The 18,624-nt window shown below is 36.8% G+C and overlaps 1 protein-coding gene across 2 annotated transcripts in view; it reads left to right on the top strand.

The window, feature by feature from the left end:
- Positions 1-17,142, top strand: part of MICU3 (mitochondrial calcium uptake 3) — a 58,653-nt gene extending 41,511 nt beyond the window's left edge. The window contains exons 11-14 of one of the 2 annotated variants that reach the window (XM_086464141.1): positions 1,408-1,579; positions 6,961-7,069; positions 8,043-8,200; positions 17,032-17,142. In XM_086464141.1, coding sequence (XP_086320267.1) covers positions 1,408-1,579; positions 6,961-7,069; positions 8,043-8,200; positions 17,032-17,142 — 550 coding nt within the window. Of the gene's footprint in view, positions 1-1,407; positions 1,580-6,960; positions 7,070-8,042; positions 8,201-11,239; positions 11,309-17,031 lie in introns of those variants that run through there. The other variant, XM_086464142.1, reaches the window with a different exon arrangement.
- The last annotated feature ends 1,482 nt before the right edge of the window (positions 17,143-18,624 follow it).

Here is an 18,624-nt window from a genome sequence, read left to right as displayed (position 1 = left end):
CAGACAAACATGTGCCCCCAGTGCAATACTGTGACCAGAGACCTAATTTCATCCTTGCTTGAATAACTTAGGACATCAAGCAGAATCAGGGAAATTATATTTCCTTTTTTTAATGTATAGCTGGTTTTATACTTTATTCAGTTTTGGTGTCAAGAATATACAAAATGTTGTTAAGTTGGAAAGAATTTATAGAAATGGCTGGGTGATGAGTGAATAAAGTGCAGCCCTATGGAGAAGGTCTTGGCGGTGCTGGTGGATGAAAAACTGAACATGAGCCTGTAATGTGCAATTGCAGCCCAGAAGGCCAACTGTATCGTGGGCTGCATCAAGAGAAGTGTTGCCAGCAGGTCGAGGGAGATTATTCTACCCCTCTATTCTGCTCTCGTGAGACCCCGCCTGCAGTACTGCGTTCAGTTCTGGGGCCCCCATCATAAGAATGACATGGACCTGCTAGAGCAGGTCCAGAGGAAGTCCAGGAAGATGATCAGAGGGCTGGAGCATGTCCCCTATGAGGACAGGCTGAGAGAGTTGGGGTTGTTCAGCCTGGAGAAGAGAAGGCTCTGGGGAGACCTTCTAGCGGCCTTCCAGTACTCCCAAGGGGGCCTGCAGGAAAGGTGGGGAGACTCTTTACCAGGGAGGGCAGTGATAGGATGAGGGGTAACGGTTCCATACTGAAAGAGGGTAGATATAGATTAGATATCAGGAAGAAGTTCTTCACTGTGAGGATGGTGAGACATGGGAACTAGTTGCCCAGAGAAGCTGTGGCTGCCCCCTCCCTGGCAGAGATCAAGGCCAGGTTGGATGGGGCTTTGAGCAACCTGGTGTAGTGGAAGGTGTCTCTGCCCATGGCAGGGGGGTTGGAACTGGATGATCTTTAAGGTCTCTTCCAACCTAAACCATTCTGTGATATGATTCTATGAAATATAATCATAGTGAAGTAGTAAAAAAAAGTTTAGATTGGAAGGCTGCAAGACCTCATCATACTTAGCTTGTTAAAAAGAGAGAAGTAAGGTTTAATAGCAATCTGTGAGTGTTTATATGGGGAATAAATTTGGGGAATTCATTTAGTACCATGATGGAATTTCCAGACTAGTGTGTAAAAACAAAGATCAGTGACCCACTGAAGAAGAAAAGTAAGCAAACACAAACTAGAAGTAAATTAGAAATGTAAGTATTAAGTCATTTTAGTCTTTACTAAAACACTTAATCTTTGAGTTAAGATTGTTGTATTCATTAGAAAATATGCCAGCGTAGATAAGGGATTTACCAAATTTACTGTCATTGCTATGAAAAGGGAACTGATTTGTATAATGGTATTTGGCTTTATATTGTATGAGTCTTTTAAGGACATGAATAATAGAAACATAAAGTATTACTATTTGTTTTTCATTTATGTTTGTGCTTTAGATTTATGGATAACCTGCAAACTGAGGTTCTAGAGATAGAGTTCCTTTCCTACTCTAATGGAATGAACACCATCAGTGAGGAAGACTTTGCCCATATTCTTTTGAGGTATACAAATGTGGAAAATACATCAAGTTACCTGGAAAACATGCGCTGCAGGATTCCTGAAGAAAAGGTAATTGTTTAGCTAGGACAGCAGTGGGCCACAGCATCCAGTCCCAGTGTTACCAAGATGAAAACATAGCCTTGTTGGACTGAATGAGGTTCTGTCACTGAATTAAATAGCACCAGGATTTTGTTCTGATCATAAGATGTGTGTATCATGTTTTTCAGATTACATGCTGAATAAAAAGTAGAAGAGTAAATAGCATAGAATTATGCTAGTAATATTTTTGAAGTTTAGATAACAAAGCTTTGTATTACATGAAAATTCAGTTTATACAGCAAAAAAAATAAGACTTGAAAAAGAACAATTTTCTAGCAATGAGGTATTAAAAAACCTTTTTTTCCTCTCTTTTGCACTGCCACTGGAATAGCATCTCTTCAAAGATAATATTGACACCCTTCATCTAGTTGTTTTATAGTCGTAGTAATGGATCACTTTTATATAATTATTGGTGGGTTGTTATTAATGGCTGAAGAGGTAGCAAAGATAATAAAAACAGTAAAGGTCATGAGGTAGGTAGTCCTTCATTTGTTTAACAACAAAGGTGTTGTCAGAAGTGTATCTGAGAGAAATGTGGTGGCAACTATGCATCAATGTTAGTCAATAGAATAATGTTAAAAGTAGTCCTTCAAATAAGGGTTGTTTTGGATATACTTATTCTGTTTGTTTTTACAGAAAGAGATCAGATTAATCTGTCCTAGAAATCTAACTCTTTCAATAGCTATATATTTTAATAGCATTGACAGCAGAGCTTTTGAAGAAAAGTAATAAATGGGTTTGGACAGTTCACGGTTTTTTTGTTTGAGAAATTACATTGTAGTATCAGTCTACAGAGTAAGTAAGGTCAGCTGACCTGACAGAAACACTCTCCAAAAATCAGGTTTCTGTTCAAATATCTGGGTTATCTGATTCTTCCTGTGGTTGTACAGCAGTTAGGTACACTGAGAGATAAATATAGCTGGGGAATGGAAAGAGGAGAGAGGGCGCTCTCTTTTGCACGAGATTAGGTGTAAGATGAAGCGGTAAGATTGGGATCAGAGTTCCTACTCGCCGACCCTTTCTGAGTTCCTGGTCTAGCCACTGAGGTGTTCAGTTCTAATGGTAAAAGGTCTATGCACCTTTCAGTATTCAAAGCGAAGACAGTGCAGCAGAAGTGGTATAAAGCTCTTTTTGCGTGGTTCCCAGATTTTTTGTTTAGGGTGAAATATTTCCATATATATGGAAATCTAAAAAAAAAATAAATTTGGGCTCGTATAACAGCAATTACATAAGTATCACTTGGGAAAAATTATGACAGTCATAGTTACAGAGAAATACTTCTTTGAATGGCAAAGGTGAAGTTGATTAAGTAAATATAAATACAGACACTTTCTTCTAAACTCAAGGAAGAATTCTTTGAAGTTCATCTCTTAAGTCTTCCAGTGCCACTGTGCTGATAACAAGTGTTCCATGCTATTTTTCTCTTCTTGATGTCTGGTGAGACCATCAGCTGAGAAAAATGTCCATGTAGAAAACTGTTAGTCAGTTACAGGTTTGTTTATGCTACGTGCTGGGAATATCCTGGCACTTGGCCAGTGCCATATTATCTGTATGTCATATACTATGCCTTCACTAAGTAAAACAAGACACTGCCATTTTCCGTAGCTCCATTATCATTGGCTTGGTAAATGTGCTGTCAGTACAGTAAAAAAAGTAAATTCTTGTGACATCTCTTGTCAGACATCTGGCCACAGACTTTTGAGAATGGGACTTTGCCTTTTATTGCCATGGAGGTGTTGTTCGTGTGTTTGCACATTTTTACGCTTGTAATAACAATATCGTAGAGTCATAGAATGGTTTGGGTTGGAAGGGACCTCAAAGATCATCTAGTTCCAACCCCCCTGCCATGGCAGGGACACTTCCCACCTATTTTATTACAGTGGTACGCTGCAGTACTAGTACGAACGAGAGTATTCCATTTAGAAGAAAAATTAGTCTAGCCTGTGAAGTAACAGGCAGCTACTCTCACACTTGGCAATGTTAATCTTTCGTGGCAATGTATGTAGAAGCCTCTAAAGCAACATGATGATCATTTGGCGTACTGTAGTCATTTTAAAATGTTCAGCTGGCATGCTGCCTGCTCACAGGATGTTTTCCTTCTTTTACTAACTAGATGCCAAGCAGTGATTCATTTAAGCTGGCATCTTGACTTACTACAAATATGAGCTCCTAAAGAAAGTCTGTACTTTTTTAACAGTATTGGTGCATTAATATAACAGTTTTCTTTGCTGTAGTAAAATGTAATCTGTCAAAATAAATAAAAAAGTTAATTTCCTTTTATATAGAAAATAAATAGTTTCCAGTAGGAAACTCCTAGCATAACTTCCTATGTCAAAACGTGAAATGGCACATAGGAAATGTTACTACGGCTACTAGTTGAACAAAATATGGTCTTAGGAAAGGAGAGAGACAGTAGAATGCTGTATGCCCAACTCTCTTTGAGTGTCATTTTGCCTGCCCTTCTGCCTCTTTTGTGTCCTTTGCTGTTTTTCCTTGAGAGGAAAAATGCATGTATGATTGCAGATGATTACAGCAGAAATTGTAGAACTCCTAAATGAAGCTAAATATTTTTCTCATTGCTAAGATGTTGTGGAGTATGTACAGTTTAGCTGTGGACTGCAGGTGTGGCTCCTTTATCTCCGTGCTTCATCTCCAGTGTCAAATCATGGCAGCAGCTTTCAACACCACTGGAAACAACAGAAGCTGCAAAAATGCTTGTTTGTAGACCAGTGGTTCTCAGTCTTACCTATGCAAGGGCTACTTCTCATCTAGACTGTTCATGTCCTCTTCAGTTACATGGAAATAGGCAGGATTTTTGCAGTAGCCTGACCTTTTATGATATCTCCCGCATTCAGAATCGTTACAGATATATCGGTGCAAGTTGAAGATTTTTAAAAATCATTGTGAACCTAAAAATATCAGCTCAAGACTTTGATGGCCATTTTCTATTGTTTCTATTTTGTCATAGTACCTGAGGGTCCTAGTTGGGGACTGAAGTTTCACTAGTCTAGGAATTTCACAAATATGTGACAAAATTATTCCAATCCCAGAGTTTTCAGTCTAAAGAGAGTGCAAGAAACAGAACTTGGACATAAACCGTTAGATGTGAAACACGATAAAACAAGAAGTCAGTATTGGTTAGTATTGGTAAATTAAGCTTTTAAGATAAAAATTTAAAGGAGAATAAGGAGGTGGTTCTGCTTGTGTCCATGAGAGTTTCCTCCCAATTGCAAAGGATGAAACAGAGGACAAAATGTGCTTGTTGAGAAGGATCAATTCTTGATGGAGATGGGTCAAGCTCTCCAATGAAACAGTTTATAAATCTTAGCTAGGGCTTAGGTGGGATCACTTAAGCAGTGGTTTACATCTCAGGTGGGTGGAGGCCTATTCATGTCTTTTATTCTAACAATATTATGTTGCTCTCCATATTTACCACATTACTTGCTGTCTCATATGGGTTTACATCCAACCTCTGCCATTTTCTCCTCTGCCACAAACCTACTTCAGTATGTTTTCTGTGTTCCACCATACCATAATGACTATGTATACCTTTGAGGAGAGAGGCTCACAGGTCTTTATTTTCAGGGAGTAGTTAAATAGGATAAAAGGATAAAAGCAGACAGAAGAATAGCCAGGAATGATTGGCCAAGTGCTGGGTCCTGCAGTTTGGTCACAACAACCCCATGCAACACTACAGGCTTGGGGATAAGTGGCCAGAAAGCTGCCTGGCGGAAAAGGACCTGTGAGCCAGCAGTGTACCCAGGTGACCAAGAAGGTCCATAGTATCCTAGCCTGTGTCAGAAATAGTGTGGCCAGCAGGAGTAGGGAAGGGATTGTCGTACTCGGCACTGGTGAGGCCACACCTTGAATACTGTGTGCAGTTTTGGGCCACTCACTACAAGAAAGACATTGAGGTGCTGGAACGTGTCCAGAGAAGGGCAGTGGAGCTGGCGAAGGGTCTGGAGAACAGGTCTTATGAGGAGCAACTAAGGGAACTGGGGTTGTTCAGCCTGGAGAAGAGGAGGCTGAGGGGAGACCTTATTGCTCTCTGTAACTAGCTGAAAGGAGGTTGTAGTGAGGTGGGGGTCAGCCTCTTCTCCCAAGTAGCAAGTGATAAGACAAAAGGGAATGGTCTCAAGTTGCCCCAGGGGAGGTTTAGATTGGACATTAGGAAAAATTTCTCAACCAGAAGAGTTATCGAGCACTGGAACAAGCTGTGGTTGAGTCACCATCCCTGAGGGTATTTAAAAGATGTGTGTGTAGGTGTGGCGCTTAGGGACATAGTTTACTGGTGGACTTGGCAGTGCTAGGTTAACGGTTGGACTTGATGATCTTAAAGGTCTTTTCCAACTTAAAACGATTCTATGATAGTTAAAGGAGGCCAGGGAGATCAAAGTTTGGTGAAGAATGCCATCCCATGTTCAGAATGGCTGACAGACCATGGAGGATGAGGTATATAGGCAATGGTCCTGGCTTAATTCAGAGTCTCTGTTTAAGGTCTCTTTCAAAATTAATTTAGAGATAGTTTATTGAGTCTTTAGATTTGCGGTTAAGGACACTTTTAAGACTTAGCTGGGCAGGGTGCTGGGCCATCTTGTCTGGACTGTGCTTTTGACAAGAAAGGTTGGACCAGATGATCCTTGAGGTCCCTTCCAACCTGGTATTCTGTGATTCTGTGATAAGAGAAATGCAGAACATTAAAAGGAAAGAAATAAAAATAAGCTCATTTAACAACAACACTTTCAGAGAAACTTTCACCAAAGATATTCTGAAGTCTGGTCAAAATGCAAAAGGTTTTTTAAAAAGCTGGACAAACCGTGCAATACTTGATACTTGGAGTATCAGCTGAAGAGACTTGGATCATAAATCTGGATATGTACAAACTTCACCTTAAAGTACAGAGCTTAAGTTAGATCATAACATGTGTTCATGAATTCATTCAGTGTATTTATGTGAGCATACACACTCACATATATATAATAGTGGTTTGCGGGTTTTCAGTAGTAAACATATCCCAATATTCATACAAACCTAAACACCGACTCTCAATGTTAACTGCCGTATCGTAATAATCCTGGAATTCTTAAAGATTGTCTTAAGCAATGGAACAATATTTTTGACTACTTTTTGGTGAGAATTGCTATCCGTTGCAGTGGCAAAGAGGAAAGACATCTTGGATTCCTCAGGAGACTCCAATTCTTTATTTTATTGACTTTCCTTACAAATCGCTATTTTTTCAATGGGTGTAGTATCAATTCTTAAAGTAGACATGTGTAACTGCAAGGTTTATTTATTCAGTTGTCATCACTACTGATGATTCTTACGGTGCATGTTGTTCTTTTATTTTTTAGGGTATCACATTTGATGAGTTTAGATCATTTTTCCAGTTCCTGAACAACCTAGAAGACTTTACAATTGCAATGCAAATGTATAATTTTGCAAGTCGTTCCATAGGTCAGGGTAAGTGTTTATATTTTTGTAACAATCTGATAATAAAGATACAGAACTGTTGACAGAAATACAAAAATGTTTTGTAATTCCTAGTTTGTAGTTTTAATGCCTCAGATAAAAGACTAAAAAGGCTTAGACTCCAGCTGTGAGAGAAGGCTCAGTCACATCATATGATAAAGCTTTACAAAGTCATATAAGTGGTGGATGAGCTGAATGCAGAATAGTTGGTCACCAAATCTTACAATACAAGAGTTAAGAGTCACTTGATGACACCAGTAAGAGATCACTTTAAAGCAAACAAAAGCATTTCTTTACACAGTGGGTGTCTGGAATCTGGCATTCTGGAAAGGTTGTAGGAGGAAACAGTGTCAGAAGGTCCGAAGAGGGCTTAGACAGATTTTTGAACAAATCAGTAAGTGGGTGCTGAAAGAACTAGGCAGGTATGTACTGACTAAAATGCTTAATACAACAGTTAAGATGCTTGCAGATTGCAAGGTGAAGAATATGAGAAGTGGTCAGACTTGTGTGCTCTCCCCAAGTAGCATCTTTGTGAGCCTGACACATTAACATCAGCATAGCGCTACCTCCTGTGACCTTACCAAAGGAGTACATTCTTTTCTCTGTGCTCTGTTTTTTAGGTTCTGTTTTGTGTCAGTTAAGTAGATGCCATCAGTATGTATGTAACATGGGTTTAATTATAATATGATTTTCTAATTTTGTTATTACACATAGTATAGTATATGGACTGTTACTTTTTGTGTAAAATAATTGATACCAATTAAGCAGTATCATTTTATATCAGTTGAGAACTACTTGATTTAGAACTGTGAAATTCATCCTAATTTTCACGTTTTCTTATTTTTTGAGTGTTTAAATGTGAAAACTCAAGTTAAAACTTTACTTGTATTTCATAATATGTTGTTCACAAAGTAGGATTAAATTCATGTATTTTATTTTTTCTTCTGATGTTCTCTTTATGCAGATGAATTCAAACGTGCTGTGTATGTAGCCACAGGTGTGAAGCTTTCACCACATTTGGTGAACACAGTGTTCAAGATTTTTGATGTCGACAGAGATGACCAGTTGAGTTATAAAGAATTTATTGGCATTATGAAAGACAGACTCAATCGAGGGTTTAGGGTAAGGATTCTAATCTTTACAGTTGTATTAGTTGACCTTACTACTTAGCACTACTTACTTTAGCACCTGTAGCACCAGTAGGTTGCAAATCAACAGTGCTTATGTTTAAAAACATGTGTTTTATAGAAATCCTGAAGCAGTCTGCAGGATAAATTCCTTCTTAAATTCTTGGGGTTTTTTATTAGAAAGCAATATATAGAGGACATAATATATCTTTACAGTAAACAAACAAAATTGGAGATGAGAAATCCTCTGCATACTGTCATTTCTTCTGTATTGTGTGATTGATAGATTGGCATGAAGAATTTTAACAAGGGTAGCAGTTATGTCTGGGTTGTTTGCAGGGAAAAAAGAGTTTGTCTCTCTCAAACTCGGGCTGTTTAGTTAAAGATCAACCACTGGCTCTTCTAAAACGTTTAAAATACCAAGTGTTGACAATGACTATTGGAAAGAATTGCAGCAGAAGATAGTTTTAATTTTCAAATAAAGAATTAGTGAAGTAGTGCTGAACAATGCTATATTCTAGTTCAAAGTTGCTTTTGATAATTTAGCCCTGTCTCTAATATATTAAATTACAAGAAGCTAGAGGGCAGGAAATTACTTGCAAAAAAATTTCATAGGGAACAAGCTTGTAAATCATGCTTTGCCTTTTAGTGAATGTGTAGGCCTTGCTGCCCTCTTTAGGTTCTGTGTAGTACAGGGGAATTTTATAGTAGCAGAAAAATTTTAATGATCAATAAAAGACACATTTTTTTCTTCATATGAAAGGTGTTAGATTTTTAACTAAATGTAAAATGGTGTTCTTACTGACAACCTAATCCCTTAGACATAAATCTTAAACTGTATTATGGTTCCTAAATTCACATTTCAGTATGTTATTTCTATAATGTAATTTTAGTAATTTTTAGTTAGCTTCCTAAGTATAATTTTAGAAGTTTATGTGAAGTGGTGTTGAGTCTAATAGTTTACTTGTTATTTTTGTAATATTATGATTGAATGTAAAATGTGGATACCAACCACTGCATTTGTACAAACTCATTTCCTTGCTAGTCCTCAATTCCTTTTATTATGATGTGGCAATGATGATTGTTTCATAACCATTTCAAGATGTTCAGCTATATGTTTTAATTGTTTACTAATTGTAAGTGTGCAGTGTATGTTAATTTAACCAGAAAACAGTCTGCTTACTAAGTAATTCTTGTAAATGTATTACATGTTTCTGTTTCACAAAATGCATGACAGAAGTCACATATAATTCTTAAGAATCTATATCATCCAGCACTATTCAGTCTTATGCATGTATCTTTCTTTTGCGTAGGCCACTATAAAATATTCCAGTGGACTGGGTATATAATATATACTATATATAATACTATACCATAGTACTATAAAGAATAGCCAAGAATGTTCAGAAGAATAGCACCGTCTTTCATAAGTGATAGTCTAATTTTAATTAGATATGAAATACCTCCTGGATTGCATAGGAGATGATCATGATTTGGTCCTATAATTCAGTTATATTCAGATATGCCTACATGCAGATTTGTTAGATTATTCAGAAAAATGCATTCTTTTCACTAATCAGTAGTATTCCAAGAAAATTACACTACCAAACTTAGGAATTACAATTTGCAATAAGTTTTTGTAAGTGTCACAAAACCTGATTTTTCCAAGAGTGGGTAGTAGTAAAAACTCTACAAAAATTTTCCTTTTCAGTTTAATAAGCACCCTCATGAACTCCAGTCTTGGTTTAGAATGGAAAGAATAAAGCGCGTAAGAATCTTTTGCCCAGAACAAATTGGCAGAAAGTGTCATTAAGTGCTTCCTATTGTTTGTACATTAAAAGTTCCACAGTATTTAGCGTGGCCAGAAAAAATAAGTTTACCCTCTTGCTCCTACAATGTGAAGGGCTCAAATGTTGTCTTGTGCAAAATTAGAACTAACAAATCACTAACCTTTTCGTTGTTAATAACTGTGTTTCGAATCCATATTCATGGATATGGTCAGTTCCATTATACACGTAAAAGAACAGTATAGCTTCTGCTTATGCAGTATTTTGTACAAACATGGAAATTTTTGCCATGAGAAATGTCAACCTGTTTATAAAGTGTAAATGCCTGATTTTAATGTTAAATATCCTACAATTAATGTCTGCCCAAATCGGTGTAGTCTCTTATTATTGTTCTAAAAACATCTAAAAGGAACAGCTTGAAATAGGCCTGTGATTTGAAGCATGATTTTACAATTAACATCCTTCCTATACTTAGTAATTCAACTTTTTGAGAAGTTGTTTTACTAAAATGTGTGCCCAGGAGAATCTTGAGGGCATCAGACAGCTTGGTACTACAACCATGTATTTTAGAAAAGGGCATACATAGTTGTATAGTCTGACTAAAGCAAACGTATTTAAGAGCAAAGACTTACAGAAGTCCAATGAAACCGGAGTTCTGAAACGTCAGTCAGTACCTACCAGCTTTGTCCTATTTAAAAGCTTAGCCATAAACTTAAAAACTTGAGGAAGGTCAGATACTACCCCTTATAAGAACATAATAAATATTCATTTTAACATCTATTTTTGAAAAAGTAAATATCTTAAAGAATTTATAAAATGAAATTTCTCTCTTTCTGGAATGTAGTGTTATAATCTGAAACCTTTTTGGGTTTTAGTAGTTTGAAACAAACTGGTATATTAAGCTGCCATCAAGTGGTCAGTTAGGGTATTGCCATAAACTTAAGATGTTCAGACATGAAAAGCTTTATTTTTGCTTGCTGTTTGGTTTAAAATAGTTATTTCCTTTTAAAAAAAATATGTAAGAAGATTCCCTTAACTTTATAAATTCCATTTTTAAACTGAAAGATTTGGAACTTAGTGAGTAAACGATAAACATTTTACCTAGCACATACTATACTGGATCTTATAGCTATTTGTCACTTAAAGCCATTTTTTTGTATTTTCATGATACTGTTGTCTTATGCTTACCTCTGGCTGTCTTCACATGTTGTCTGCATCTGCGCACTTCTCCATCTTCTGCTCCACAGGGCTACAAACCTATACAGAGGTATACTACTTTCAAATCCTGCGTGAGGAAGGAACTCTATAGCAGATAAACGACGGTATGTGTTAGCTGCCCAGTCTGAGTGTGCTGGCATGCTTGCAGGAATGGCTGAATGTTAAACTGTCACTGCTGTGTTTCCTGTTCCAAAATTCAGGAATAGGTTATCTGGCTGTAAGCAATGTAGTAGCGCAAAGCATCACGTTGTGTTTTGACTGAAGCGATAAAATTTTATTCTGGAGTTGGCAATGACTGACTCATGCTCACACTGTTTTGTAAGTCAGCTGCGATTTTGTACTATGTTTGCAATAAGGAAAAGTACTCTTTTGTAATTTCTGTTTCTGTTTTCTGTCTGTCTTGTGACCACTTTTCAGTAATTTCTCAGATACCCATAGCTGTTAAGTATTTAAGATTGTAAAGGGAGATTTTTATTTCTGAGAGACTGTTAGTGACTTGATGCTACTTTGATTTATAGTTACGCTTTTGAAATCAATGATGTGGTTTTCACACTATTAATGCTATACCATCAGTTTTCAAAAATAAGCACTAACTACCATGCCTGTTTCTGTGTATCCACCACATGAATATTCATTCTTACAGTTAGACTGTACTATGTGTAAAAACTGGTGTGGATATACTGGAGCCATATTGTGAAACTGTTTGTCACACGGTGGACACAGCAGAAATGGGTTAGCAGAGATTTCTCTTACATAAAGTGGGAGTTTGCTCCTTTGTAATTTACGGTTTTGGTGCAGCACTTTTTTCCTGTTCATATTTATAGACTTTGCGGTAGTTGCTATGAAGACTGTTAATGGTTAATGTAGTTTCTAGGTGTATTGTTCTGCAGCGGCAAGGAACAAAGAGATGTACGCTGTGACAAACAAGGCCTCATAGCCGGTGGTCTGTTGTGAGTGGACCCTGTGGAGTAGCCAGCACATCTCATGTGCTCCTGAGCCAGGAGCTTTTGACTGTCATTCCCCGCTGTTTTTAATTGTGAGGCATAATATTAACCTGAGTTTCTTGTTGAATAACCATCTTCAGATGCCTCCATACATCAGCCTGTTGGCATCTGACTTTCTGAATCATCCCCTTCCGTATCATATGCCTCTCTGAGCACTTGTATGCTACTGAGTGTGCTGGGCCTCTCATTTAGATCGTTCTTCCTTAACTCTGAAACAGCGTGGCAGGAAAGCGAGGAATGTAGATACACTAAGCAGAAATTTCTTGGATCCTGTTTATCTGGGGTGATGACTGTCTTCCAGCACAGTAGAAAAGCTAAGTCTGTAAGGATGAGAGGTGGGGTCTGTTTACTCAGACTGGTAGCCCACCAGCTCACCAGTCCCACTGATGTTTTCCTTTTGTAGACCCCTGTGCAAGATAGGTAAGGGAGAGGGAATATATTTAAACTATTGGCCTATTCCCCTGGCACAACATGTCATGTACCCCAAACTGTGCTCTTTAGGACTCTTCATGCCATTTTTTTTTCAATGAGGTGTCACATCTTTTGAACAGGCTGGTTCTTTAAAATTCAGCAGTAAAGGTGGCTTGGGGCACGTCCAGGCTTGTGTAGCTGATCTGTTCTCCTAGAAAGGTGTTCCATTTGATCTGCGTACAGTCGTCTTGTACGTGTAACATTTAGCATCCATAGGATTATGTTTTTATGATTTTGATTAACCTTTAACATTTTTTAAATTATATTTCCTCTTTATGAATATAACCCAAATACTGAAGCATTGTTCTAATATGTGAGGAACAGAAAAGGAAATTTGATCTTAACAAACAAAGCGTCAGCTTTCTGGGAAGTAGGAATGCCTACTGGGAAGTGTAAAAGACTAACAGCATACTTAAACCAACATTTTAGTAATCCAGCTCGCCAGTCACGTAAGAGGGAATTCATGGCCTTAGATTAATTTTATGTAACTTCATCTCTCTGAAACTTTTGACTCTCAAAACTTCCTTTCTTCTTTTCCAATGTCTTTTTAAAAATCATTTTTAGGAGTGCTTGGTCTTTTTGTCACCACTAATTCTGCTGCAACTTGCATTGTGGTTGCATGTCAAGTATTGTTTAAACTCTGAACTTTTCAAGATGTGCAACAGCTCTTAGAGGAAACTGGCAAAATGCTCTGCAGTCATGATGCTGTCCTAATAATTTCAGTGAAGGTTATGTGACGAAGTGGAAAAAAATGCAGTGACACAAAAGATTCCGATATCTAATCAAGCTTAATAAAATTAGCTTGGTGACAAAAACAGAGGCTGTGGTGAAAGCATCAAGTTTACATACATGGACACCTTGACAGAGAAATTAATTTAGGCAATAAATTAATTCTTTAATCTATTGAGATGGAGTAAACTGGGAGAAAAATATACAGTGGAGATTTATAAAGGGAGATTTTGTTCACTCTGTATAAAGTCATTCTCAAGAAAAAAAATTTGAAGTTGAATAATGGTAGGTCTGCACTACGCACTGGGAGACAGACAGAGAAACCAGGTTAGTTCTCAGTGCACTGGCCACAGGCAGCCTCACTGACATAGTGTAGAGGTTGCTGGTTATTTACGCTGCTCTTCTTCCCACCTGGAGCTCCTGGATGCTCTAACAAGAATGCTTCTGGTTCCTAAGTTTGTCTATGTAGGTCTGTATCAGATATCTCTTCCCTGTGCAGTCAAGAATGCAGTGTAAACCTCAAATACATAAAATTGCCTCTTCCCTGCAAACACATTAGTCAGCTATTGCTCTTCACTTGAGCAAGTGCTTCATGTCTCTTGTGATGAATTATAGTAACGTATCCAGTTGTTAGCTATTCTGAGTTCCTTTTTGTGCAAAGTGTTACTTAACTGACAGTATTTCTTCAGATTTGATGTAAATATTTATTAAAGCTTGATGCAAGTATCAGTTAATGGAAATGGAAACTTCAGTTGAAACACATGTGAAGTAGTTCAGAGTTAGTTACTGTGGAGGAGAATGGAACTAATTCTGTCTTTGCTGTACAGTGTGGAGTGAAAGTGAATTTATATAATTCTAAAAATAATTATTTTCTATTTAGATTATAAACTGAAAAGATAATAAAGATGAAATCATTGAAGATTTGAAATTGAAAATTTCAATTGGGAATTACATTTCAGCCTGATGTACCAAAAATACGTAAATGTATGTGAAATACAAAAATCTGCTGCAGTTACATCCCAAAGTTAGATGCAATACAATGACTCTTAATTTTACTTCGTTCCAAATATAAATCTACAGATCATTGTCTGTGCTTTGATGTACTTTCTGTGATAAATGTAGAACTCTGATGAAAGAGATTAAGATGCTTGGCGTAGGTACAGTAGATTATACCATACTTTGAATCTGCACCCTGAAAAGGGATAAACAGCACGTTGTGCTGTACGTTATGTATCTCTGAATTGCAGTAATTCAATTTACTGAACAGTGTAAAGAATGTTATACCTTTATAATAAATAATGAAAATCTCTCCTTGGGAAACAACTGTGCAAGCTCTGTGTGGCCCAGACAGCTGGAAATGTTCTTTTTGCATTGCTCTCCCTGCAGGGCACACAGCCCGACTTGGCATCTGCAGGTATTCCTTTGAGTACACTGCAGGGAGAACAGAAAAGCCATGTTAGTAGGGAACTGCCCAGCAGAGCTGAGGGGAGAGCTGTACTTCGACTGCCTTATGGAAGGGTTATCTAGGAAATCTCTACAAAGCCCTTTCAGATTTAATTTCCAAAGAAGGATGCTAGAGGCCAGCTTCAGGAGGGATTCAAGTCCACCTGAAAGTACCATTCGCTGAACTATTTGTATGCTCAGAAACTGTAATAGATACTTAAGCCGTAATTCCAATTTTGTTCACTCCTAAAGTATTGAAAATAACATACTATATGTCACAACTGTAAATCTAGAAAATAAGTTGTCTCAGTAATTTCTTGAAAATCTTACAAATTCTGCATTAAAAGAACTGTTTTCTAGATGTTCAGAATGTTGTGAGGCATCTAAATTTCTGATGAAAGTTTTTTAGAAAGTAATAGTTAATGGCTACAAACAGGGTCTTGGGACTGATGGGGGAAGGAAATTGCATTTTGAGAAAGACATGAAAGACACTGATTCAGAACCTCATTGCTAGTCATGTTTCAACAGTAAATACCTGTCCTCTATAAATAGTTCATTCAGTCAACCAACATTATGATGTGTCATGTAGTTAATATTTTGAAAGCTTCTAATTTCCATTCTTCCCTAATGCCCAGCAGTTGAATATATCTATAGTAAGAGAGAGCTTTAAAAAAAACCTGAAGAGACTGTTGTTACCTCTTCTCTAAAGCAAATAAAGAGGGAAGAGTGTGGTAAGCACACCTGACTCATCTTACAAAAGTAACTGGAAATTACAGGACTCAGACTTCTGATCCTAAAACTGACTAGAACCTTAAGAATGAACCTGGGTACAGTGGGAAGAAAATATTCCAGAGAAATGTGAAAGCATTGCAGAGTATGTGGACAAAAGGTTCTTTTTATGGATTTGGTACACTGAGAGTAGATAGAACGATAGTGCAATCATTAGAAATAAGTAGATGAACAGTTGATGTATTTCAGTGTTTCTTTTACTGATTCTCATGAACATTTCTCTGAACCTGTTTCGTAAAATAAACAACAAATGCATATCTCAAAACACTGGTTAATCAACTGAATGTGCTTTTCTTAAACAATGCAATGCATTTTGCAAGTAATGCATGTTTTTTTTCATATGATTGACCATAAAAGTCAGCTAAATTATGCATTCATGTAAGTACTGCTGCTAATATTTCATTTAAAGCCTGGATTATACACTGCTGTAGATTAGATTGTTTTCTGAATATTTACAACTTCTGCATAATGTTCTGTGCTTTCTAATTATAGGTTGGTTTTAATATACTGCAATGTCACAGTATTTTTAACTTCTTCACTCAGTTCAACCAAAACAAGCTATCAGACAATCTCACCTTGACACTGTAACCATTTACCTCCAGATACTGGATTTAAGTTGTAATCCACTTTAGAAATCAAAGTTACTTGTAAATGCTTCTGACTTCTCTACAAATACAATTCCTGTTCCTTAGCCTCTTTCCCTAGTTGATGTAATATTTAGCCCCTCTCCATCTTTTTGTACTTACTATCAAAACAGGCTTGTGAAGTTAGGAGTAGCAGAAGAAATAAGGAGATCCAGTGATAACTACAGACAGCAGAGAGTCTAGTGAATATCCCAGGTCAGCCTTTGGCCAGTACTCCTCTCCATTCAGTGGGCACTTACTAATGTCAATGAACTGCAATGCAGTGCAGGATTAAGGTAACCCGGTGTAAAGAAGCTTTCATATCATCTGCCTAATTTGTATTTGGCTTTTGCTAATGCCTCAGGTTCATGAACAGCAGTTTTCTATGCTTTTTATTTGGTGTTAGAGGTGAATTTTTTAGTACAGCATCGACATGAAGAAGTAAGAAACAAAACTAGAGAGAAAGACATACCTGAATAAAGAAGAAATCCTTTCTTACAGCATTTAATATACATAGGCTGTTTGTTGAATGCTAACTGTGTGCTGTGAGGTGAGGGTGCATTCTGAATACTTAACCTGTGTATGGATTTATAACCCTCATTTTATAGAAGTACTTCTGAGCCATAGAAGTATTTTATTTTTCATTATTTTAATATTAAAACATATATCTAGTTTGTATGAGTCTGAGTCAAATGTAATGTAATATTAAGGAATTTAGTGAACAGTATCTTTTTCCAATTGTATGTTTCTCACCTTTCACAGGAGGCTCCAAAGTATGGTTGGAAGGAATATTACTCTTGTGTGATGACTGTAACCAGTGAACATCTCAGAGATCTATGGAAGCAATTTCGGAGACGAGATATGCTGAGATGAAGAAAGAAGGAGGATCTGCACTGGTTAGAACTATTTCTTCCTGTGAATTCCTAATGAAGAGCAAACTAACCCAGGTGAATCGTCAATCTTCCAGCTGCAGTAGGAAACACGGGACTTCTTTTCCACTTACTGTAGTGATCATCAACTCTTACAGCTGCTTTTCAGTATGTATTCTATTTAAATGACCAACTGTCACCCGATTAAGCAGAAGCCTTTTTTTTAAGAACACATTTTCAAAATATTTTTTTTTTGAGGTATGTTTGTCGTTAAAAAGAGAACAAAAATAAATTTTACACCTGGGTAGGCAAATGTTTGGCAATGAAGAAAAACTGCCCACATCAGCTTAAATTGTGAATTTGCTTTCAGGAGAGCACTATTAAAAGTTTGCGCTAAATTGATAATGAGAATACATTAAGTAGCATAACAATTATATACGAGTTGAATGTACAAATTAAACTCTTAGAAGCTAACAAAGCTGTTGTTTTAAAAAGAGTAAAGCTGTTATGGTTATAATGTGAATGATAGGTATTTACCTAGGAACGGTACTGTATGGACTATAACATTCAGACTTTCGAAGTCTTACTATTACGTTTATTAATTTATCCTCTAAAAAAATAGTACAGATTTTAAGATGTCTTACGAGCAGTATGTTGAAGAAAAGTCAAAATGTTTAAATTTACGTTAAGTAACACACACTTTGTAATATTTATTATAAATTTTATTGCCGTACGTATAAATTCACTGGTATATTTCTGGTAGAGTAAAACGTCTGTGTTTCTTGTGAACAGTGCACTTTTATATGAAATTAAGATGTGGCGCTGAATCGAAATCATAGTTGTCTAATTTGCTACTCTGGAATGCAGTATCTGAAAACAAAGTATAAATAACTTGTGTTTGTGTCAAAAAAAGCAAAACAAAACATGAATGCATGCAGCAGTACAGAGCAACACTCACTAAGTAATATTATTGGAATACTACACATCAAATATTAGATACAAATTAGGCCTTACAAAGGTTATGGAGACTATAGGCAATCAGTAGCCACCATGACCTTTCATGCCCTGTGGGTTTGGATGTTACTGAAACCGTGGTAAGGCCACTGTTACATTTGGCTTTCATATTCTCTAAATTTTTTCTTTGCTATTCAGCAGCAGCGTTTTCCTTACTCCCTTTCAAGATGATCGTTAGGTGGTGTGAATTCAACACAAACGAACATGAACACCTATTTCTTATATCCTTCTTGAAAAGGTTCACTGGACATTAAATAACTCCTATCTATTTAGGAACAATCTGTACCTTGAAATATTTCTAGCTGAATATACACACACTAAAACTAATGTCAATAAATTGTTATCAGAAAGGCAAATATTTGATGGAGTCTAACAATTAAAGTAGAACTAAAAGAATGGTTTTAAATCTTTTATTACTCCAAATACCTGTAAGCAAACTTTTCAAAATTGTATTTAGTGCACGTTGCTCAAA

This window comes from Leptosomus discolor, chromosome 4, assembly GCF_034619465.1.
Source record: "Leptosomus discolor isolate bLepDis1 chromosome 4, bLepDis1.hap2, whole genome shotgun sequence".
In the NCBI taxonomy this organism is placed as follows: Eukaryota; Metazoa; Chordata; class Aves; order Leptosomiformes; family Leptosomidae; genus Leptosomus; species Leptosomus discolor.
The sequence above is the reverse complement of the archived record's forward strand: the minus strand, read 5'-3'. Positions and strand labels throughout refer to the sequence as shown.